At 43.8% G+C, this 24,667-nt stretch overlaps 2 protein-coding genes across 5 annotated transcripts in view; both read right to left on the reverse strand.

Annotated features, from left to right (window-relative positions):
- Positions 1-799: 799 nt before the first annotated feature.
- Positions 800-12,116, reverse strand: SLC19A2 (solute carrier family 19 member 2). Its single transcript, XM_059837970.1, has 6 exons — positions 11,846-12,116; positions 11,076-11,681; positions 8,153-8,375; positions 4,529-4,721; positions 3,504-3,645; positions 800-3,269 (listed from the first exon to the last, which is right to left on the reverse strand). Exons 1-6 carry the CDS (start codon positions 12,029-12,031, stop codon positions 3,144-3,146), a joined length of 1,476 nt encoding a protein of 491 aa, XP_059693953.1. The 5' UTR covers positions 12,032-12,116; the 3' UTR covers positions 800-3,143.
- Positions 12,117-18,582: 6,466 nt separating this feature from the next.
- The window catches only part of F5 (coagulation factor V), a 38,884-nt gene continuing 32,799 nt past the window's right edge, over positions 18,583-24,667 (reverse strand). For all 4 annotated transcript variants that reach the window (XM_059837966.1, XM_059837968.1, XM_059837967.1 and 1 more), the window contains 5 exons: positions 23,232-23,387; positions 22,242-22,386; positions 21,942-22,090; positions 21,016-21,198; positions 18,583-20,191 (listed from right to left, as the gene is read on the reverse strand). In XM_059837966.1, the coding sequence (XP_059693949.1) occupies positions 19,964-20,191; positions 21,016-21,198; positions 21,942-22,090; positions 22,242-22,386; positions 23,232-23,387 (861 nt within the window). In that variant the 3' untranslated portion in view covers positions 18,583-19,963. The remainder of the gene's footprint in view (positions 20,192-21,015; positions 21,199-21,941; positions 22,091-22,241; positions 22,387-23,231; positions 23,388-24,667) is intronic.

Raw genomic sequence — 24,667 nt, forward strand, 5'->3', positions numbered from 1 at the left:
ATATTCTTGACATATGCAAGCAGATATTTTAATCCCTGACTCTGTGAAGAAACTCATCCCCTCACAGCTGACTCCTGTATTCACTCAGGGAAGGCAGATGAATGAAATTCAGAACAGACCTGACATGCCAACAGTCCTATTCTTCAGCAATAAAGCTCTGAAGGAAGCATATGTAAGAAAGCCTCCCCTCCCCCTCTTCTCCCCAGAACACCCCTTTTCTTTTGTTTTTGGTGTTGTACACAGGGCTTGTTGGGCTACTACCCACACAAACCACTGCGCCCTCCAGCCCAGCCTGCACTGTGAGGTACAAGCCACGTCGCCTAGAAACACAGCACAGGAGAGTCTTCCAAGGCAAGGTGTGCCAGGATGGGGAGCTTACAGCATTTCTCCTTTAAGGCCTCAATTTTACAATTAGGTCCATGTAAGCAGAAAGGTCCTCCTGCTAGGAACCCTACACCTGCTTTCCTGTATTGTCACCCCCAGTTAGACAGGAATGTCCTGACGAGGGCTACCCTGCATCGATGATCTCCCTCTGCAGGCCAGTCTGCACTGGATTTAGAGTGGTGCTTATGGACTGCTCAGCAATTAAGAATCCCCAAAACAAGACACTTGCACAGAGTTATGCAAACGTACACAAGCCAGCCAGCAACTATCAGCTTCTTGAAGCCTTGCTTCTTTTTGCATGTTTTGTTTTAGATTGTTTTTCTCTTTGTTACAAAGATGCTCAGAACAATCTGCAGCAGCAGTGCGATGGATCAGCAGGGAATCAAAATAGAAAAAAAACATCTTCCACACAGGATAGCTCAGAGTATTTTTATTTAACAAAAATAGCTGTTTAATTAGAAACCAACAACATCCACATGGTTACAGGTTTTCCTAGGCATCACCGTTAAGTCTGCATACAGCTCCAATCAGGCTCTATAGTCACCTCATCACCAAAGCAACAGCAGAGCTCAGAACCTGAACGACATCCAGGTGTGGCTGCAATAACTTGTGGGCCTGAAGACACACAGCGTAACAAGCCTTTCTATTGTAGTTGCCAGTTTCATTACTTTGGTACAAAAATTACTGATATTGCTGTAAGTCAATAGTTAATTTGTGACTTGCTTTTAAAATAACTGCGCTGTTCCCCATCAAAGATTTGACCTCTGTAGGAAAAGTATGATTAAAATTGAGCTGCTCCTTTTGGTCACTTGACAGGAGTGCTGTGTACCCATTCCCCCTGCTTTGCTCCAACTGCCATTAGACCAAGGAACTCAAAAGACAGACTATCCCTGTTCCAGTACAGCTCATCAGCTAGCATTTCATGGCTTCAGATTTTATTTTGTTTAAAAACAAAAAACCATAGAGAAAGGAATATATACATGGGTGGCTTCAAGTTTCCATTTCAGGATAAGGCAGTTAAGTTTACACATATAAATGCCAGTGCAGCTGAGCCCCTCTTTAGGGGGCTGTTTCAAGAGGCAGTGTGCAGAAAGAAAAGGTTTTGGGGAGTGCTCTCCCCTGAGCAGGTGGCCTGGAAGGGCTCCCTGGATCCCAGGCAACACATGCCAAACACATTAATCATGCACCTTGTGTAGTAAAGGCTGAGGCTCACAGAAAATGATGGGAAGTGTCCCAGCCAGGGGGAAAACACCTTCCCAACCCCAATACTGTGAAATCTCCTTGGCAGTAAAAGCAGATGATGAACCAAAGCTGCTTCTTCTGAAAGAAGAAAGGAGCTCTAACGAACACAGAGAGAAGGCATGGAGGGAAAGGCTGCATTGCACCTTCTCCCTTGCCACGTCTCCTGTACACTTAAACTCACCACAACTTGCACAGAAACAGGCACACTCCATAGGCATTTGTTGCTGTTCTGGTCATGCTGCCTGAGTAACCAGGTGCCCAAGCCCAGGACAACTGCACAACTCATCCTCAGTGTTGAAGCAATTTGGAAAAAATAAATTATTTTAAAAAACCGATATGAGGCAAGTCCCAAATTACTTAAACTGGACAAAAAAAAAAGAATTGCCTACTCTAAACATTCATTGTTCTGCTCATGTGGAAAGAAGAGGCAGAACTAGTGGACAGAGACCCACCAGAATCATAAAGGCATTTTAAAATAACAGTGGGAAAATGACAGACCATAAATCATCATTTTCCAAAGCCTCAGGCAGTCATTCTGCTAACTACCACAATTGAAGGTGTCAATTTAATCACCACAGCCACAATTTTCTAAAAGCACAAAGAATAGCTTAAAATCCTGTGAGTTACCTTCCTTCTCAGTGCTATGCTAACATACACCACCCCTGAAACCGTCCAGCCTGTGGGTTGTGAGGCAATGACTCCTATAATCACAGGAATCTGCAGCCCTAAGGGACAAAGTCAAAGTTAACCAAGGGTCCCATGGATTAGCATTTTGCCTATTTCAACTCCCTCTAAGTTTCCCCTCCAGTTACAGTCCTTCCTAGGAACAGGCCTTTGTGGAACAGGTAGTGCAGCTAATACCCCATCTACCAGTGCCACAAATTGCTCGAGGACAGAGTTATGTTTTTGGGGAAGCACCATGATCAACTAAGGTAAACCTCTGGCAGCAAGGATGACAGACAGGAACAGGAGAAACAGTACAAGCTCCTCTAGGAAGCATGTGCGTATGCAGAAATGTAAGTGTACCAGTCCTCAAAACAGAGCATCCAGCATCACAGGGCAGCTTCAGTGAGAGCCACACTGCAGAGCACAGTCCTCAGGCCACCTCCTATCCCAGGCCTGGGGCTCTCCACAGAGAGGTCTGTTAGTGTGCCCTCATTTCTGCCCTGTTACAGCACCTCATGACAGAGAGCAGCAGTTGACCAGACAATCATAAAACTGTCTGCAGATGGACAGTATTATACTAAAACTTCCCAAGGTTCTCATTCTTTGAGAAAACTTACTGTTCTTTGCTGCACATCCCATACATGCAACAGAAGAACAAAAGGCATTTTAGAAAGAAGATATTTGTTCTTACTTATGTAAGAGCTAATACATTTACCTTCTAAAATGTGCTACTAATATAGTATAAATATGGATCATATACCATTAAGGTGATTGCCTTGGGAAGAAAAGGCAGAGATTAAAAACAGACCTATATCTTCATACATAATCACCAAGAGTCTTTGCTTAGTGCACTACTGGCTTTCAGGAGATTTGCTTTGCACCTGCTCTTGTCTTCTGTAAGCTCCCACAATACTGCAGATGCCACTGACCAAGAACACCAGTGAGATGGCCGCAAAGTAAGAGGCATAAATCATGAACTGCAGAGAAGAGGAAAAGAAATAAAAACAAGTGGTTAAACCAACAGTTTCCAGATTCATAGGAATGTTAATAAAATAAATGAGTTCCCTTCCACTTCTAAAATATCAGGATTCAGTGGTTATTTCTCTGTCATATCCTTGACCCAGAAACAGGTAGCTGAGAAGCTTTACAGCTTGGTTTATCTTCCTCCCTTCCCCACCTCCCATCAATAATAGTAAGAGCATCTATCATACCTGGGTGAAGATGTCCAAGCCAAGACCACTGGCATCCACAACAATCACAGTGAGCAGAGTCTGAAGTGCTAAGGCAATGAAAGTATTAACCCCAAATACCAGGGCATACCGCTCCACACTGAGATTTGTAGCAATCTGGAACCTGGAAAGAAAGGGACAACCAGAAACATAAGGGAAAAAGCAGAGGAATGCATGAAGGGCAGGAATGTTTCTGAACAGAACAACTATGCAACTTGAGGAGTTACATTGACTGCTTTCATATTTTCCACAGCTAAATTACCTTGCTCAGATAGTGTCCTTTTCTAAATAGGATCACAATGGACTAACTTAATAGCTAGAAGAGACTCACCTACACATGCAACCCCTCTTTTTAAAAGCAAACAAACAAACAAACAACCCAACCCACCACTAAGGAAACTCTGTGGGTTTCAGTGTCACTGAAGCAGCCCAGCTGTCTGACGTAAAGGGTCTGGTCACATGGAGAAGATGTAACCCACTCTGACCCCAGAGAGCAGCTGGCAATCTCAAAGCTTCAGTCTGTTGCTCTGTGGTCCATAACCTTTTGCATCTTTCTAACCAGAGCTCCCTTTTTAGTTGCTAGTTTCAGCATCACCCCTCTCCTTGTGCTTGAGCTGTCTTGGAGTGATTTTGTGGTTCAAAACCAGCGAAGCTTTCCTCCCCAAAGTGACAAATAACATTGAAGTAGTTTTCCTATAGGTTAGGGGAAGTTGATGCTTCAATCCAGGCAAAACATTGTCCTTTCCTCATCTGTTAACACTTCACTCCAGCCATGTTTATGAAAAACGTCCCCCTAGCAATCAGCACGATCTAATATTTAGAAGCATTCACTTCAGTATCACAAGACTTTCAAGCTTGGGCACACTGCCAGCCAAATATATCTCCATGCTTCAATTTCCAACCTGACTCACAACACAAACCCTTGCAACAGACTTGTTACACAGGAAAGGCACCACTTTCACACCAGCTGTAACCTTGAGAGCAGTTTATGTTACAGAGATACTCACGTTGCTATGGTGATTAGCATCATGTAGATAATTCTGAAGATGACATAGGATGAATAGCACACCCAGATGTTACGAACAGTGTCCATGACATACACAGCAGCAGCAATAAGAAGGGAGAACAGGGCAAGTGCCACTTCACCCCACATTGCCCAGGATGTTTTTATGTGACCCACAACAACAACTGCAACTGCTCCTGTGAGGGGAAAGAAAGCATAAATCTTAGTAATTACAGTTGGAGCAATTTGGAGATGGTGCATTGGGAGCTCTACAGCCCCTAACAGCCAAACATGAATGAAGTGGAAGACACAAATGGGAATACCTCAGCAGCTCTCCTTCCTGACCCCTCCCTCACCTGGAACACTGCTGAAAACTCCCATTTACTTTTACAGAAACAATACAAAAAATACAATGCTGACTGCCTCTAAAGTCTCCTCTCTGGCTCCAGAAGCATGACAGCCCCAGGCCTAAGACCACTGCCACTCACTCCTCCGTGCTTGACTGTGGCAGTGCTGTCAATAATTGGGAAATTTCTGTTGAAAAATGCAAACCCTGGTTCTCAAAAGCATTCACCTAATTATTTACTGGTGCTTTAGCAGAGGGTAGGAGGGAGAAAGGTACTACTCACTTTAATGCATAGCTGATAGAGCTCTCTCCCAGGAAGCAGAAAAACCTACATTTTCTGTCATCTCCACACTGGGCTATAAGATTAAGTAAGACGAGGAGTCCAAATCCACATCTCCTGGAATGCAGCCTAATTACAGGTTATAATCATGTACTACTGATTGTGCCAGAACAATCCTTTACAACCCAGACAGGTTTGTAACTCTGGCTGGATTTTGTGAAGAGGGGATGGGAATAAAAGACAAATCAGAGGATGGGAGAGTATGTGGTATTTTATGCAATTCAATGAGCAGACAAGGTGTGTTTCAAGCATTATCACAGTTGCTACTACTGAGAATGTCTAAATACATATTACATTAATAAAAAATTCCCATTCCAAGTAGGCCTTGTTCTGCAAATAAGCCAAATAGCAACCAACAGCATAATGGTGGTACACAGCAAACCAGAGAAACAGCATACTGACAAAGGGAGGTTTACAGGACATCTGTGAAAAACAGGATTGTGTTCAGCAGTAGACCACTGCACAAAAGTGCTACAGTGCACTGTCTAAGCTCTTTGTAGCCCTTAGACGGCATGCTGTCTTAGAAAACCATTAAGCACACCAAGATTGCTTAGGCACCACCAGTTTGCACAAGCCTGCAATCCTGTCAGACCTTACACCAATCTTGCAGACTAGTGAAGAATGGCACTATGCCAAGGGAAAGGATTTATTTTCCCTCACTAAAGTCTGACTAACATCTTGTTCTTTGGAAGTCTGGCTCCTCCAGTAGCAAAACTCTGAAATGCAAAAAGAAGCTCAGTCCTAGAGCATTCTTCCTACTGTCTCAGCAATTCTGAAATTTGAGAACAGACATGAGGATCTCATGGAAATTCACAAAAATTGTACTCTCCTTATGTGCCAAGGTTGTATCAGCCTGATACCTAATTAAGACATTCAGTCTCTGTCCTTCAATGAGACACATTCAGCTGATCAGTGGTTTCACAACCCAACCTGATAAAGGATTGTCACACCGCAAAGAAGGTGCAGGGATGCAACCTAACAGTCAGCTGATCTCCCTAGAAGGGATACTAATTCTCTTTCCCAGGACAGGGATCTGACAGCTACATGAGTCACCATACCAACTTAAACCCGTCTGCAGGGTAGGGACGGCAAAAGCACCTTATGAAAAGGTTGCCAAACGTTGCTCCTAACTAAGAGCAATGAAAATGGCAAATCAGATCTGGGACACAGCAGGAAAGATTTCTAATACAGGGGAAAGAGTGAACAGCATGTTCTTCTGTAAGTCTGATGCCTCACTGAGTAAAGTTGAGTGCAATTCAGATTATCCACCTTCAAAAGGAATGCAACTCAAGCCAGGTTTGGTGCAAAGATGGGCACATTGTGTTCTTGCAGAATTAAGGAACAGAACAAAGAGCTTAACTTTACCAAAGAACAGCTAGAAAAACCTGGCTTGTCTGGCCCAGAGCAAAGTTTTTGTGCTAAAATACAACCTTGGCACGACATTAGAGATAAATAAACAGCTCATTAATAAATTCAAACTGGAAACCAGAAATTAGAGCATTTGCCCTAGCGCTAGGAAGTCAGGTCACTGCATGCTCATTCTTAATGGATGTTAGGACTTCCAGTCCTGTCACACACTTCAAGCTTTTAGTGGTGACTATTAATTCTTTAAACTGCTTCTTTCAAACAATTAATCTCTGTCAACTGGAAGGATTCTGTCTTTTGAGCTGTTCAGGCTAATTCGCCTGAAAACATCACCCAAAATGATTCAACTATTTATAAAAATGACACTTGAGAAAAAAAAAATCAAAATGGGAAACTAAAAACTTCAGTATTACAAGAGTTTAGGTCCATTGTTCACAGGACTTTTTAAACAGGACCTTGTTATCAAAGATGTTCATTATAAGGTTTGAAGAATACCCTTCCCCCCCCTTTTTTTTATTTTTTAAATTCTGCTGCTATTAGGCCACATTATGGGTCTTCTTTTCCTTGATAACAATTATTCTCCTACTGGGACAAAGGTAGGATGGTAGAGGAAGCCAATCCAAACAAGAAGTAAGAGCCACAGGCTCATGCTAGAGTGGAGAAACAATGTATGACAGCAAGGTATTTAAGGGCAGGTTTAGCACACCAAGGACTGAATAGACAAAGTCATCAAGTTGCCAACAGTTTCAAACCCAACAAACAATGGGTTGTGGACCAGCTTTTAGAACTATAAACCAGCCACAGCTTCCTACTGAACTTCAAGAAGGGGCTGAGCAAACCCAAGGAAGCACTAATAATTTGTTTGTGTACCTTGGTTTCTTTTGCCCCCAAGTAAGTGATGTGCACAGCAGATGATGGAACAATGACTCCATCAAATAAAAGAGATGCGCTGCAGCAACATCTAGAAAAACTCTGCAAGGGTATGTTAGTTTTTTTAAAACAGTATTGTCCTAGTTCTGGTAATGAAACAGTATTAAACAACTTCATAAACAAACACTTGTGTTCACTGACCTACCTGACCCTTTCAAGTCAACCAACTTCTTTCATCTTAATAGCTTCTGCTCCTAACAGTGCTGAAATGACTAACCATGGCTCACTGCATTCTGGGTACATACAGGAAACCTTCACAGGCTCCTGGAGAAAAACCAAAATCACAGGACCCCATGTCTGACTCTGAGTGGCTAAAACAAACACAACCCCACTGTTATGGTGACAGTCAAGAGCACACAGTCAGCCACATGCCTGGAGCCTTGTGCCAAGTATTTCAGAATGATGATTGCCTTGGGAGATTCCTCTAAACACCTACATACTGGATTACAAGAATCAGAGCTGCTCCAATGACTAACTCACAATGAGTACCCTACCTGTGCATGTCAGGGAAGATTCATCCCAAATACCAGGGTTTACCTCTCCTGCATGCTTGGGAGAACGCATGGCACTTCCAAATCATGCTCTAGTGACCTTGAGGGAAGCAAGACATTTCTCACAGCAGAGCAGGAGCTAAGCAGGAAGCTTACCCAGGAGCGTTGAGGCTGCTTCCACAGCACCATTGTAGATGTCTGCGCTGTGAGAAGGCAGCACCATCTCCCACAGGCCCTGAGCGTAGTTGATGACCTGAAAGTAGCCACAGGTGGACAGTGCCCACCACACGGACCAGCAGAGCATGGTCCTGGAGGAGTAGCACTGGAGGAAGTCCTGCCAGAGGTCTTTGAGCACCTTTGCGATGTCTACTTTCTGCTTCTACATAGATTGGAGAAGGAAGGGGAGAGAAATGTTAAGTCTTTTTTATGAACACTTTACACTGCTCCACAGAGTTGCCCCTTTCAGGTGGTCTGATCACTAGTGAGTGACAATACCGCTCTTGGATACAAACCCCCACACAGTAATGAATAAAAAGCTTTCCCATTCCACAGTCTCTGTGTCAAACAGGGCCGTACCCTTACCTGCAGAGGAAGGGTTCAGTCCCAAGCACCTCCCCTTCTCTGGCTCTGCCTGGCAGACAGCAGGGACTGCCACATATTATGTGAGCAACTGAAGGGTACCACAGAAGAAACACCAGAGAACCGGACACAATATCCACTTTGACAAGACAGGATCAGAAGCCTGTCTTGTCATGATTTACATCATAAAGGCAAAAAGTATCAATGGCACTTTTAAGTTCTGATTAAAATTCAACCAAATTTTGTAGCACAGAGAACGACATCTGTCCCCAAATAAGTTGATTTTCTTTAGAACAGCAGCAGAGGAAAAGAGCATGTCTTTACTTTGTAGACAAAAGCTCCTGGTTACATTCGCTGCACACACACATGTACAGACATAGAGTAGACTCTTTAGGGCAAGACCCCTCTGGTCTGAGTAGAGGACCAGTTACTTAATGCGAGACTGGGCAGAGCCCCAAGGCCCACACGGCATCTCAGGCCCCTGTGAACGTGGATTCCCTGCAGGGAAACACACAGAATTGTCACAGGACTGAGCTATTGCACATTGTGCTGTCACATGCCCAGTTTCAGAGTGGTTTCCAGACAGCAGCAGCAACTTTGAGCTCTTGGCATTATGCCCTTTCCCTGGGGGAATCATGCAGTATGTTCCTAGGAAAGACTATTTTCCATGAGCAGTAAAACTCATTTCAAAAGGTTTCTACTAAAAGCCCAAAAGACCACAGCCTGAAACCTGTCCTGAACTTCCTTTCTTCCACCCCTTCAAGTGTCACTGATTTCTAAGCATCTTTATTAAACACCACACAGTCCCACCAGTGCCTTGCCAATGGCATAACTCTTGCTTTGCATAAGCAAAACAAAACTCAACAGAACAACTTGGGAAAAAGTGACTTGTGGCAATGTGACCTTACACATAACTCCCATGCCGATGATTTCACACGAAGCACAAGTTTAGACACAGAAAAACAAGAGAATGGAACAGTCACACACAATGCAAAAACTGATATGGCTGCTCAGCCCCAAGCAAGTGTCTGGTAAGGCAGAAAGGCACACCTGCTCTGCCCTGCACTGGCAGTGCCTCTTCAGTACAATTATTCCTACAGCCATCCATGTTTGTGAAAAATGCCTGCTGTTACCTCAGCAAGAAGGACAATCATCATGCTCCAATGCTTCTCAGCCTTCAGCACCTGGTGTAAGTGACCTTAGGGGAGTTAGGCAGGTGTATTCCCTCCTTTTCTAAACTCTTCCCCACTACTTTGGTACTACATGTACTCTCACAGGAGAGGAGTAAGGTAAACAAAAGGAATGGATAAGTTACATGTTTATGGCACAGAATTTGTCTTAACAAATACCCTTCAACATGCAAACATAACTTAGGTAAAAACATCCTTGGTCACACATGATCATGCCGGATGGGTCAGGATTAAATCCCTGGAATGTTAATACTTTTAATTCCCAGCTGTAGCTGGAGAAGCAGAAAGCCCTGGATGCTGCCTCCCCCAAGCCAGCTAACTGTGGCTTACTTGCTAAGAAATACCCACTGGTGACTAATCCAGCAGCTGTGCTTACCTTCTTGCTTCTCCTCAGAAGCAGCGCAGCCTCCTTCTGTCTGAGGACAAGGCTGGCCTCTCCCCAGGGCCTCGAATCCCCCTGCCAGGAATCTTCACTTATTTGCATTTCCTGAAGCAATGAGGCCAGCAGGGACCTGCCCAGCAAGCAACTACACACACACACCACTCATACTGGGCCCCAAAACTGGAGGCTGCTCACCCATGGGACCCAGCACGTCTCTCACTGCACTTGTTTCCATACAAATGACTTTGCCAAGTTACGCAGCCCACAAAAGCCTCAAGTCAGGGCACTACCTTGGCATTCTCAGGGGCTGCATTAAGCTGATATTATGCAGATGTGCTTCCTGCAATTTCTCACATTCTGCCCTTCTATTACTAATCAATGTCTGCTTCCAAGTGCCTCCAAGAACTACTGCAGTTTCCTTCCTAGAGCAGCTTCCTTCCAGAGTCATACGATAAACCCCAATTATTACACAGCATACTGCAGCACAAATCACAAAACAGTTGGAGTAACAATGCCAAAATCTGAGTACATGAAGAATTGCCCCTTTTCTGCAAGTCACTGGGTGCATCCAGAAGCACACATAGAGTTTTGACATATGCTCAATATTTAGTGTCCCAGAGATGTCCCTTGCTTTGGACCACTGGATGGCAATCTGATGCCCAGAGCACTCAAACTGCAGCCTTGGTGAGACATGAAGAGCAGTTTCAGAAAAACTAAGGAGCAGACTACTATGCTCAAAGAGCAAAAGGATGACAGTAATAATTCTCCCTGTGCCATAAGTAAAGAAGAGGGATATGTAAAGGGATACTTTTTTGCTGTTATGAGATATGTATAGGAGATAATCTCTAGTGCTATGTAGGTATATGCAGGTGTGACAACCACATCAGTATGGCATCTTCTACTCATGTAAACTCAGGGCACAACTCACCTGTTTCTCTGCTGAATGACCCTCCCCATTTAAGGGAACTTTTGTCTCATCCTCCCAGCCAGGTGCCCTCTGCACATCGGGATGATCTTGGACAGCTGCTCCATTTTTACAGTCCATGACCTTCATTTCCAAACTACGCCGCTGACTTGATAGGTGGTGAAAGAAAAGGCTTTTTTGTGGCATGGGCAGGAACCACGCCGTGGCAAAGGCAATGGATATGCTGGTTAAGGAGACAACGTTCAAGCTGAAGAGGGACCATCCTGCCACTGACACAAGGACCTGCCCAGACACTGAGCCCACTGTGTAACCCACCAGGGTGGCACTTCGGCAGTAGCTGGTGACCTGCTGGTACAGGTTGATATCGACGACACTGTAGATGTAGGAATAATAGGCGATGTCGGTGGCAGTCCCCATCCCGTAGAAGAACTCAAGGAACTGGAAGGCCCATAGCCGCTGGGCGTACAGCAGCATGAACCAGGTGACGATGAGGCTCAGGCCCTGCAGCAGGACCACAGGCTTGTACCGCAGATAGTCCGTGGCCAGGAACACGGGGAAGAGCAGCGCCAGGTAGGAGTAAGTCCACACCGGGTAAATCTCGTTGAACACCTGCGGGAGGGAAAAGACGGCGGTAACCGCCAGCACTCCCGTACTGCGAACAAAGCACAGACATACAGACACACAGCACACAGACAGACACACACCCTGCGTGTTGGGCGGGGGGGGGGGGTGTTGGGAGAAGGAAGCCACCCGGGGACGCGGTACCGCGGTACCTGGGTCTCGGAGAGGTTCTTGTGCGGCCCCAGCAGGTACCGGGTGAGGAAGGGCTCCGACGGCCGAACGCTGCAGAAGAAGCCGTAGACGCAGAGCAGCGCTGTGGGCAGCGCCCAGCAGCAGGCATTGCCGCTGGCAGCCCGGGCGGAGCGCCGCGCCGGCCGCCCCCCGTGCGAGTTCGCCATGCCGGGCCCGGCCGAGCCGGGCCGGGCCGGGCAGCAGCCAGAGGCGCTGCCGGGGCCGGAGGCGCCGGTGGCGGGCACGTCCCGGTCACCTCCCGAGACGAGGCTCCGGCCCCGGCCCGCGGCGCTGAGCCCCACACTGATTGGCCAAACGTGCGGGGGGCGGGGCTACGCGCCGCGCTCGGATTGGGCAGACCGTCCCCGTGGGCGGGGCCAGCAGCCGCGCGGGCGGGAGGGGAGGGGCAGGGCCGGGGTCCCCGGGGGCCGCTCGGCCGCGGAGGTTCTCCTTGGTCCGTTCTTCCGGGGCAGGTGCGAACCTTCTTCGGAAAGCTGCTCCCACAGAGATCCCGGCCGGCTGTGCTGGGCTTGGTCGGGCTTTCCAGGCCCGGGCGCGTTCGGCCGGTGACCGCTGCTGTGTTCTTCCCTTTCGCGAGATAAGAGCTTGAATCACTTAAGTGGTTTAATAAAGCAGAACCTTGTTGTTCAACCAGAAGAAATAAAACTGTTGCATTCGATTTCGTTACCTAAAGTTTTGCCTATAGCTTTGCCAATCCTCTGAACTATTTTCTGTTTTTCTGTTCAATCTATTCCTTTCGATCTGCTTGATTTGCCTTTCCCTTAGCTTCACTCCCTTGATCTCCACGACATTGCTGCCACTCCTAGAGCTTCCTACTTTGTACCTACAGTTTGTTCTCCAAACTGGCTGATGCCACAGAGAATTCATACCAGGGGTCAAGCCTCCCACCTGTGCAATTGCATATTCTGCCTCCTAGGCATCTGGATATACAGAGCAAGAAGCCCCAGAACAGATTCCTTGTAGTGCAGAATTTTACTACTATTACTATTATATATTTATTACTATTTTATTACTGTAATCACCATAATCATGCCTTGGTAAACATAGCTACAAAGAGGATTTGGGCAGTAACATAACTCAGCTGTCTGTAAAACACAGTTAAATATTTTGGTCTTGATCATTGGGCATCAGTGTTTTGCTGCTTTTATCTTCTGGGTTTAGCAAAATGTCCTTTCTATTGTTCTCCACGTTCTCTTCTGTAGAAAACCTGTAAGATTTATTAGGAAAAAAAAAAAAATATGGCTATTTCACTACCTTTTATCTTGAAGTAAAACCCTACATACAAAGAATCAGTTCCTGCTAATATTGGCATCCATTTCAGCCACAGGCAAGGAACGGCTGATCTTTTCAAAGAGCATGGTTAGAGTGAAATGAGCCAAAACAATGACTGATAAATGCGTTGCCAGAGGTTCCCTCTCTCTTAGCAGCGCCTCTGTCCCGCTGGCATGTGGCCGAGGAGCAGGTAATGAAGGGATATGGGCTGTTAGCAAGATGGTGTGCACCTTCTGACTATTGCTTTGTGCCGAGCAGGGTCAGGAGGAAAGAACAAAACCTTGGAGTTCTTGGTGTGCCCTGCCTAGAGACAACAGTTCCCACAACTTCCAGACTGCTCACAGGATCTCATGGATGGCCTTGCTCTTTTCCAAAACAACAATCCTTAGAGCTGTGCCACTGGAGCTCAACTGCTGTTTCCAGTGTTACGAGTTACATCAGTTCAGCCCTTTTCCTTAAAAAAAATACACAGTCAGTCAGGCAAACGAAATTCCTCCTCCAAAAACTGCAACAGAAAAAGAAACTGCAAATTTTTTACTTAAGTGCTCCATGTTTTCTCAGGATTTTGGTTTTGTTTTCAAAAGAACTCACGTTGTTTTATTTTCATGGAATATTTACAGCCTTTGGGAACAAGATAAAATTTTATTCCCTGATTTTTTACTTCTATCTTTTCTGTCTCACTCTACATTTTCTCTTTCCATCTCCCCACTCTACTAGAAAAAGTACGGAAAGGTTAAACACGTTTGATAGTAAAAACCTGAACACTTCCAATATTTTTTACTAAGGTGAAAAACATAAGCTGTGAAAAGTAGAGTTTTTCACACTTTCCTTAATCTTATTTCCTTCTTCTCTCAACTTCTATGCCTGCATTGTATTGTGGAGGAGTTAATAAAATGTATGTGCATGTAAAGTTCTCCTAAAGTCTTGCCAAGTTGTTTAGAGAAAATCTTCTGTAAATTAAAAAATTTAAAAGTGCACTCTTGTGAAGCTGTTGTTCAGAATGTTTCCTCAGTATGTGAAAGCACTAAGATGGTACAAATATTTCAGAAATTACCCAGACAGAGAGAATAAAACAGATTTGTCTTTTGCTGAGTATGGAAGGAATAAAGGCACAGAAACATGACAAACAGCAGCAACCACTTTCTTTTTTTTAAATTATTTTGGCCATTGTAACTAATCTGGGGAAGTAGACTCCATTAACTGGTATCTGTGTTGGAGTGAAGCAGAATTAGCAAGAAGAAAGCAAAACTCCAAATTATTTCTGAAATGCAGGCTGATTAGTTTAGACCAAAGCCTGTAGATTATAGCAATCTGTTAGAACAGTAGACTAAATATAACTTTGAAGGCCTATGTCTTTCACTTCCAACCCCCAGTTGATCCTTTGATTATCTGGGGGCTTTCAACAGAAAACTCATAGATATTATGCAGCCATAAAGGGTCAATTTAAACCCCCTGTGCATGGTGGGGTGGGGGTGGGGGGATGAAGTGTTGTCGTTCACTGGAACCAGCTGATACAGAAGCCAGTCTAAAATCCAAGCTTCCAAGGCCTGCAGAAGCATAAGGACAAACAGCCATCTCTTCAAAATACAGGAGTCATTAGGAGACAGGTTACTATCAAAAGCCTCTGGCAGAGAACTTCCTTTCTGCCCTGCACACCACAGCAAGCTCTGCATTGTGTCCAATGCAGACTGAAGCAGAGAGTTGTTAGAGATGAGGCATTCATGGCTGAATTTGCTCAGGATACCAGAATAACTCCTGGGCTAAGATGGGTCATGTTGTACAGCACTATACATTTCCATTATGGATGTAATTGTTTAAAATATTTTGCAATCAGCTACACGAGGAAAAATGGAAAAGCCACTCAAGTCTGCTACAAACAGTGGAAAAATTGTCATGGGAAGTGCTAAAAGAGTGATGTTACAAAGTAAAACAATCACTTAAAAGAAATATATCCTGTACTTCTATTAAATGAAGAAGCAAATAGGTTGGTCTGAATTACTTGATGCTTGGTGTATGTAGGTCACAGTGGGCTAAACACAGTATTGCTCCTATTAGGAATGGTGTTACAGATGTGCCCAGGAACCCTGAGAATGATCCCATGGCCTGTTTTGGAGAGTGCTGTACAAACATTCAAGAAGATGGAGTCCCTACCGGGAGGAGATGGTAATTAAAGGATGATTCAAGCACTGGCTGTAACAAACAAATGGAGAATGGGGCACAGTAATGATAGGAAAGTGTAGGTGGATAAACTGGTTATGATGCAGAGCTAGCACGAATAAACACAGCAAGAAGAGGAATATTTTGCACTGATTAAGAGGAATAACTGACTCATACAAAATAGCAGTTGGTCCACATAGGACAGTGCTGCATCTCATTGCTCTGGTGCTTCATGGTAATATAGATAAACAGTCTTCCCTAGCCCATATGCGGGCATGGGGAGAGCCTTTCTCTTTCTCTCTCATGTATGTGCCAAAAAAATCTTCTCCTGTCATGAAAGACATCTTGTGAGTGTGAGTGCTTGTGAAGTTGCAAGCCCTCCTTTGTCCCTTAGCACCATCCTAAATGATCAACCCACTAGTATTCAAGGCCATTTCAGGGGGTGCTGGAGGATCCTCAGAATATTGGTTATTTGTCTGGAGTCCTGAACACATTCTCATTTGATGCTCTTTCTGCAGGGTTCTCCCGGCCCTTCACTCAGACATGCTCTTGCCATGCACCCTCACAGACATCTCTAATGTAAGAAGAGCCCCAAAGCCCAGATTCACCTTTGCATCTGTGCTGATGCACAGTTCAGGTTTCTGAGTGGATGCAGAAATAGGATCTGCATTGGTTTAATCCATGCAGCTTTGTCTCCTCAGACTCCTGGGCAGTTTGCAGACTCCTGGGCACCTTGGTGAAGGTGAGCTGGCCTGGCTTCAGTGCAGGTATCCCTGCAATGCAGGTGTTACATTCAGAACAACCAGCAGAAAAACTAGCAAAAATGGAGGTTACACCTCCTCTAAAAGGCTGAGGTGTCTGTACCCATCCACATGAGACTGCCTGCATCTTTGGACTGCACAGGGCACTCTGTACAAACCTGTCTGGATACTGGACTACTGCATCAGGCTCTGAAGAAACTACTGTGGTGCTGCTGTCAGTGTCTATTTCAGAGGTGCTCAACTGTGTTTACACATACTTCCAACCTCCTTTCCAGTCTAAGTGCAGACACAACCAGTTTCAGTGTCTGTGTGAAGGAGTACAGCCACCACCTCTGGAAAGAAAATGGAAACACTTGGTTGCACCTAGTAAAGGTGGTTGTGAGTAAAGCACAAGGCTTCAAGCACAGCCACCCACGTGGTATTGTCACTTGCAGATGGTCAACTTTGGACACCCTGCAGCTTCTTGGAAGCTGAAATGAGCATTAGAGGGCAGCAACTCCATTGTGACGCTGTTTGAGGCTAAAAGCAGTTGACTTTGGACCTTTGGATCAAAGGCCAGTGTGAAGGCATCCATCCAGATTTGTGAAGAAATTATTTGCTGTATTACTCTGAACTTTGGTACCACATTTCTCCCTGAGTCCAAAAGAGTTTATGTTTGTTAACCTTCATGCTGTCACATGCATCTTTAGTCTCTGAGAAAACTGCAGGAATTCTTGCTCTCCTTGTGTATTTTGCAAATAATCTCAACATACACAGAATTTAATTCCACAGGGCGTAAAAGGCTCTGCAGAACTGACTGGTTTAACTATAGATTTCCAAAAGGCTTAGCAAATTCAATCTAAGATGGCTGCTTAATAAAATTAAAATACTTTGTGTATGTGGTCCAGCTAGGGTAGAGTTAATTTTCTTCACAGCAGCCTGTATAGTGCTGTGTTTTGGTTTTTTGACTAAACGAGCACTGATAACACAGGTTGTTTTAGCTAGCACTGGCAGTGTTTGCTCAGCGCCAAGGCCTTTTCTTTTCCCCACCCTGCCCCACTGGTCAGGAGGCTGGGGCTGCCCAAGAGGCTGGGAGAGGACACAGCTGAGCCAGGGGATGTAATATCCCAGACCTTGTGACATTGTGCTCAGCAGGAAATGGAGGGGGAAAGGATAAGGATGAAGGGGGCATGTTCAGTTATGGACTTTGTCTTCCCAAGAAACTGTCAGGTGTGTTGAGGCCCTGCTTGGCTGGAAGCAGCTGAACATGTGTCTGTTGATGAGAAATGGCAAATGAATTCCTTATTGTGCCTTACTTGCATGTGCAGCTTTGATTTGCTTATCAAACTGCCTTCATACCAACCCACAAGTTTCCTCTCTTTTGCTCTGCCAATCCTCTCCCCCAGCCTGACGGGAAAGCCATCAAGTGACTGAGTGAGGACTTAGCTGCCAGCTGAGGCCAACCTGCTGCAGTCCTTTTTGGTGTCCCATGTGAGAGAAGAGGATTTTGAGATAACACCCCTGATCAGAGTGTGCTAAGTAGAATTTCTAGCTGTTATTGGCAGTAGCTCATACTTTTTGCCTTACTGTATATAAGAGTCTGGTACATTAGCGACTGGTTTGGACCTTTGCTATTTATTGTGGCACTTATCTTACTCTGCTGTGCAAGGGAACATTTTGTTATCAGCAACGGCCTCATGTCTGAGGTGGCACAGGGCCCAGACATCCCTGCTCTACTGGGCAGGCTGGAACACCACTGGGATAGGGTTAATTTCCATCATAGGTGCCAAAGGGTGTTGTGGCTTAGATTTGTGACTGGGGCAGTGTTCACAACACAGGGGTGATTTAGGTGGCACTGAACAGTGTCTGCACGCTGTGAAGGCCTTTGCTTTTTACCTCTCTGCTCAGGCTGGGCATAGACAAGGGGCTTGGGAGGAAATGCAAGCAGGACAGCTTATCCCAGCTAACCAAAGTACTGTTCATTAATAAGCAGAAGCAGAATCTTTAACTTGTAAAAAATTGATGCAGATGGACTGAATCATGCTCCTGCAATCAGTTTTGCAGTTATGTAACTTTACACAGAATTAGACATGTGTGTGTGTATATTTGTATAAAAAAAAATTAATTACTTATTTAGAACATTAAAGATCACTGCCCTCTAAAAAATAATTTCACAGTTATCACATGAAAACTTGGTTCTGCTGAAGTTAGCTAGCATTTTTGACTGTTTTTCAAGGTAAAACCTCATTCCGAAGTTTACAAGTCTTTCTCTTTTTTTCCTAGTGAATACGGCTTGTGTTGCAATTTCATGGTGGTGTCAAACAAAAATAAATTAAGCACAATTACAAAATACTAAGAAACCAACCTTAAAAGATGAAGGAATTACTCACACTGTTTCACCATTTGAAATTAATTCTAATTGGTGAATTAGAATTAATTCTAATTTCTAACTGAAAATTTTACTTTCCTGTTGCAAACTTTCACTATTACCAGATCTACTACTGTAGAGGCAAACATACAAAACAAAATTTTGATGCCTTTCATGCAACAATATTAGCTTTATTTTCCAGTGGAAAATTGCAACATTTCATGACATAGTAAAAAAAGAAAAAAAAATAGAAGAAAATGTTTGTTTAATTTTTACACTTTTTTCACTCCTGTTCTATCCCCTTATCTTTAAAATGCATGTTCTATAAGAGAAAGAAATGAAAGACTACTGAAATAAAACTGGCTAACACCATTCAAGGTTCAAAGACAAACTACTTTAAAAATCCAGCCTGCTGAATGGTACCTAGTGAGATAAGTGAAGTGCTGCAAATAAACAATTTACAGGATAGAAGTCCAGAACACTACTGAAAGCTTAGTTAAAATTCTGCTGGAATAATGAGTTCATGGACTGTGTATCTATTTTCAGATGTAGTTATCCTGGGAAAAATCCATGTAAAATCTATGCACAAGTGTATTTCCATTAGTGAAAATGCTGCTAAATTGTAAGAGAAGATGCAGCTGTTTCTATTACACAGTTTCATCCAATCCTCCTCTGCCACCCCCAGGCTGTACTGTCACTGAACAGCTCTAGTTCTCAAAGCTTTCCTCATCAAGGGAGCTCCCTCTCCCAACAGTCTAAAAGTGTATATGGGACTGAGCATCAAGGTGTTCTGAATTCTCATTTTGGTTCTCCCATTGCTGTTCCATCATCTGCCAGGTTAAATCACTTCCCTTCTTGTTTCTGGGATGGAAAGGCACTGCTGACCCCCTTTTCCCTTCCCAGGGCACTGAAAATGAATTCTGCGAAATCCACACCATTCAGGTGTGCTGCATATGCAAGAACCAAACCAACAATGCCAGCACACATTCTCTGAGAAGGGGTTGCACAAAACTTAATGCTGAGACATGTCCTGCCTTTGCCACAGTGTAGGTGAAAGACATGTGCAGGAGAGGCCACCCCTACAATAATTTCTCACCAAGGCACTGCTGGAACGCAGCACGACAGCTCCAGATCAGCACTGGTTTTCCCTCTCAGCCTTATGTATGGAGAACATCCACCTGCTATCGCTTTCTATTCCTCATCTGTGCTGCAAATGCATTTCAAAATGAGATAGTCAGGGCTCAGGATCAAGGCTAGAGTCTTCATTATAGGGATTTAGGACTTAAAATTAAGTAAAAAGTAAGACAGAGTACTGGTTATAATGAAGAAACGATAATACTAATCACAAGGGACTACTATTTCTTCCAGAGAAAAGAAGCTGAAAAGAGATTTTCCCAGAAAAAATAAGCTGTTTCCTAAAATGTGTATTTGTAGGAATGAAACACCTGCCAGAGAAATCTCTCAATCCTGCTGGTAAAACATTATGTTCCTTTGACAAAGGACATATCCAAACTACTAAGTGTGACTGTTTTAAGGGTTTCTTAATGAACAGGTTGTTCTGCAAGATGACTGCTGGCAGGATAAGAGCTCCCAGACTCATCAGTCCTCTTTGCAGCCAGACCCCCACCAAAATCGCAGCCATAGAGTTCTACCCGAAGAGCAATCCCACGGTACCATGTTTTTGGAACAATGCGGATGAACCTGGACAGGATGGGCGGGTTAAAAAAATTCTTGATGTGCCCATTGCTGTCTGCATTACCCAGGAAAACCTGCAAATACACAAACACAATTGGTTAAAAGGTGGCATTTGAAAAAACCCCTGCATTTTCTCTTTACAACAGTTCCAAGCTGTTGCATTAGTCACACCCAGGGTAGATGGACTGCCTCATTTCTGGTTTTAAACAAGACCACAACAAGTCTCTTCCTAATGTGCTGGGTTAAAAGTAGTTAAAGCCAGCAATAGCTGAGCCTGAATGGATTAAACAGCCTCTGTTTCCATCCACACCAGAAAATTTGCCATTCTAATTTCTAACTGACCAAATCCCCAAACTCCTCTTATTTCACCACTGCTAACAGCCCTTCTGGATTAAGTTGGTGTAAGGTAATACAGGAAAAAAATACTAAGTACTGTGTCTGCTCTGTGGGTACCTGAAGTTCTCCAGCTCTGATATATCAATACTGCTTACTAACATTAATTTCACTTTAAAAATCAGGGCAGAAATAAAAAAAGAAAACAAAGAAGCCGTGGGGAATCTGTTATTCACTCAAATTAAATGTCCTTGTGTATTCAAACTAAATGTTCTCCTTTAAAACAGCGTCAGCTCTTTTTATCACAATGCTGGCTGCATTCCCTGCAGATACAGTGTTCATTCCTTTTATTATGATTAATCACGATCTCTAAAATCAGATGGATACTGTGACATTATCTGTAGGAACCCCAGCTCCCTAGCACTTTACAGTCAGTGAGAATATCAATTTGGCTGGGCATTCTGCCTTTGAGCCTTGACTGTGTCCAGCACCTAAAACCAAACAATTCCATTCAATTCAATTCAAAACAACAAAACAATTCAATTGCCTGGGCTGACAGTGATACCTTTGGCATTGAGCTTGAACCCTCTGTGTAGGACTTCCACTCGGAGCCTTCATTGCTGTACAGAAGAACATAGGTTTTCACAAAGTTTTCAGCTGACATGGATGCGACCCCCTGCGTAGCAATAGCAGTTATCTTCTTAACTGTGAGGAGATCAATTTGCAGCCACTGTTGGTTGTTGTTAAACTACAATTGATATGAAAGTTTGTGTATTAGCAAATATATAAATGTCTGTATTTGCTTAAGTGAAAATCATGTTTACAGGTAGTTAAAACTGTATCAAAATGCATCAAAAAAGTACAGAAGAATAAAGCTGACGCAAGTCACAAGCATTCTTAGTGACCCATATAATTAACTTCATTACTACACGTAGTATGTTTGGAGTCTGAAGATTTACGCTTTAATTTCCAATACATAATGAAATATAACAGAGATTTACCTCCAGTGTTAAAACCTAATACTTAATACTAATACCAAATGCTTATACAAAAGAGCAGCTTCCATCAAATCTCAAGGTGCTTTATGAAGAAATGCAGCTCCATTTCAAAGACACAGAAGCTCACATGCCTTGCTGAAGGTCACTCACCCCCAAATCCACTAGGCTACACTGCCTATAAGCCAACCCGGAATGGGTTTCTTTAACCCCTTTGAGACAAATATTCAAATTGCACTCATCTTCTGAAATTAAATAGGCCATTTCCACAGACTGCAGACTGTGGCCCAGAGGAGAGCATCTATCTCTCAAAGTATTTCACTGCTTTTGCCAGAGGCTCAACAAATTTCTGCTGAAGAGTTGAGTGGTGCTCTTCCCAAAGGACGGTTGTGAAGTGACCAATCACGCTCAGCACTGCACAGAGAATGCAGGAAGCACCATGACCACACAGACAGCACCAATTTTCTTGTTGCCTTCACTGTTGTTCTCTTGTTACCTTGGCTCGCCAGGCATTCATCCTTCCATTCTGATTGAGACGAGCAAGTGAAGCATCCCATGTGTTAAACCAGGATGTCTTTGTAGATGAGGCTGTTATCTGGGTATTCTTGATCTTTCCACTTTCCATTCCAAGTGGCAAAGAACAGCCTGTTGAGAGGAGCACAGTGTCATATCCAGTACATCCAAGTGGCCACAGCAAAAGCAACAATTTTGGAATGGAGAAGACCCACAGTTTTAGCTTCCTTTAAAATATTAGGTCAAACATTTGCCAGAATGGAAGCAGTTAACCAATTCTTACCATCTACTTCACAGCCCAGAAGCTCCATGCGAAGAGTAGGCCTGTTGTAGACCTCAGTGGGGTAGAGTCTGATGTACCTAGCAATAATAGGGGGATCAATGATGTTCTCTTTTATGTCATAGGCATTGGAATTACCATCAAAAATCTGTGTAAAAGAAAAAAAAAAAAGAAAAAAACCACACATACTTAATTTAATGCAAAACACAAATTTGGATGCTGAAAGCCTTCTCTGTTACAAATGTAGTCTTTTTTATGCCCTTAGCCCCATCCACAATGATAGCACACCCTATGCTGCAGGCCACTTGAAATATCTCATGGTCCCATCTTAGCATATTTGGAAGTATCTGAAGGCCTCAGTTTAAATAAGCAACATTTTTTTAAATGTAAATCTATAAAAATGCATGAGCAAAGAGGCAAAAGGAGAGGTAAAAGACAACAGGCTTTCAATCTGGGAGTTGTACCACAGAACCTCAGCGTAAATTGAAGGGAGCTGTAATAGGTAGGGCTGGAGCAGGTGGGTGTAAGATGAACCTCTTTCAGCATACAATCACACTCACCACACAGGCCTTCTGCAGGCAAATCAGACAGTTCAACATTCAGCTGCTGGGACAGATCAAAGGAAGGGATAAGAAGCAGAATCTAACCCCAGATGAGGTAAAGGCCTGAGTTTTAGTTCAGCTTCCTGTTTTTTTTAAAAAAACTGCCACAGGCTTAGGAAATAATAGTAGGGAGAGATGTCTGTGAGAAAACCAGACTCCACACAGTCAAGGTCACAAGGCCAATCCAAACCGTAGTCCAGGCAGTGCCTCACAATTTGTCGTCTAGTCTGAATTTCATTAGTTTGTTAAATGCCCTTTGGGGCTTCCAGGTGTACCTATTAAGGCTCCAAAGGCCATAATTTTTTCCACTCTTTCTTAACATTAGACAAGACTCACTGTATCCCTCAGTGATGCTGCCTAGGTTGTTGCAAGCCCCATGGCACAGACAGACCTTTCCTGTTGGTGAGCTGTCTCCTTTGAAGGTGTTCCATATCCGTTTGTCTTTGCTGTAAACAAGAAAATACTTCTGGATGTACAAGGACTTAAAAAACTGCTTGGCTCCCTGTGTCTGTATCCCAGTGAGCAAAACTTGTCTTCGAAAGTCCACCTAGAAACAGAAAAGAGTGTTTATAAAGTCAATAATGTACAGCAAAACCCATATAATTCTTTGGCATTTTAATATGCACAACACTAACGTTCTCTAAAGGAATAAGAGATACCAGAGTGTCTATCGGAGATCTATCAAATTAATGCTCTCTCATTTAGTTTGTGTTTTTGTGTTTGCATTTAATTTCAGAGGCCATTTTACAGGGTTCAGCACTGCACCACAAAGGCACTTCAAAAGTATCTGTGTGTCTGTGGTAGGCACAATTCCCCCCCCCACCCCCCATTTTACAGATAGGTCAAGGATCACAGAGAAATTAAAGGCTCACGCTTATAGAAGCTACCTCTAATTTTTGATACCTAGGCTGCAGAAAGGCATATGACATTCCGAAGTGCTGAAAAGCCACCATTCCTGCTGATACCATATCTAACACTTAGCACATAAAAACAAATCTGGAAGGTGTACCTGTCAGCAGTAAAACTCATTCTCTGGGACATGCCCTCCATACCTCTGCACGCTTCACTGCAGTAACTTCAGCTTCCCACCACCACAGCCTCCTGTTAAATTCTTTCTCTTCCCAATGATATTTCCGGTTTCACATCAGATCTTCCAACCTTCTCCCCCTACTCCACTTTCATTAACTTGCCAGTATGTCAAATGTTGGCAAGTCAAACACAACAGCCACCTGCTGAACTCGAGTCTCTCTTGTCTTCCAACCAATTTTAATGAGATTTATAGGAAATCAGCTGTTCTCCCCAAATTTGGGTGCAAACAGGCTGTGTAGTGCAAAAGTCACTGGGATGGCAGAAAAACACACAAGTGAAGTGATTGAATGATATAGAGCTTGAAGTTGTTCGGGACTAGTTACATGACAGAAGTCACGTAGACATGCTCTGGATAGTTGAGAATTAGAAAAGTACCAGACCCGGCTAATCTGAGGCTCCGCACTTGTGAAGACGCTGTGGCCTTGAGTATAGCTGTAGTTTGACAGCTAGATGATGTAACCGAGAGTGAAGTGTGAGAAAAGAGAGATGTAAGTCTTAAAGAATGAGGGAGCAAGATAAGAATTGATATTTATAATATAACCAATAGACTGCTTAGCTTACAGAATATGCATGAGCTTATTACTTGTTGTGCTTAAATGTCTGATGCTCTAATCAATAAACGAAGCTTGCTGATTCTCACATTGACGTGTCCCCGAGCCTCCCTCACTATGACACGATGTCATAATTATAAGCTTAGTTTCCCTAAGTGAAGACAACTGAGCTCTGCCAAGTGGGACA

The sequence above is a fragment of the Haemorhous mexicanus genome, chromosome 2 (genome assembly GCF_027477595.1).
Source record: "Haemorhous mexicanus isolate bHaeMex1 chromosome 2, bHaeMex1.pri, whole genome shotgun sequence".
Lineage (NCBI taxonomy): Eukaryota > Metazoa > Chordata > Aves > Passeriformes > Fringillidae > Haemorhous > Haemorhous mexicanus.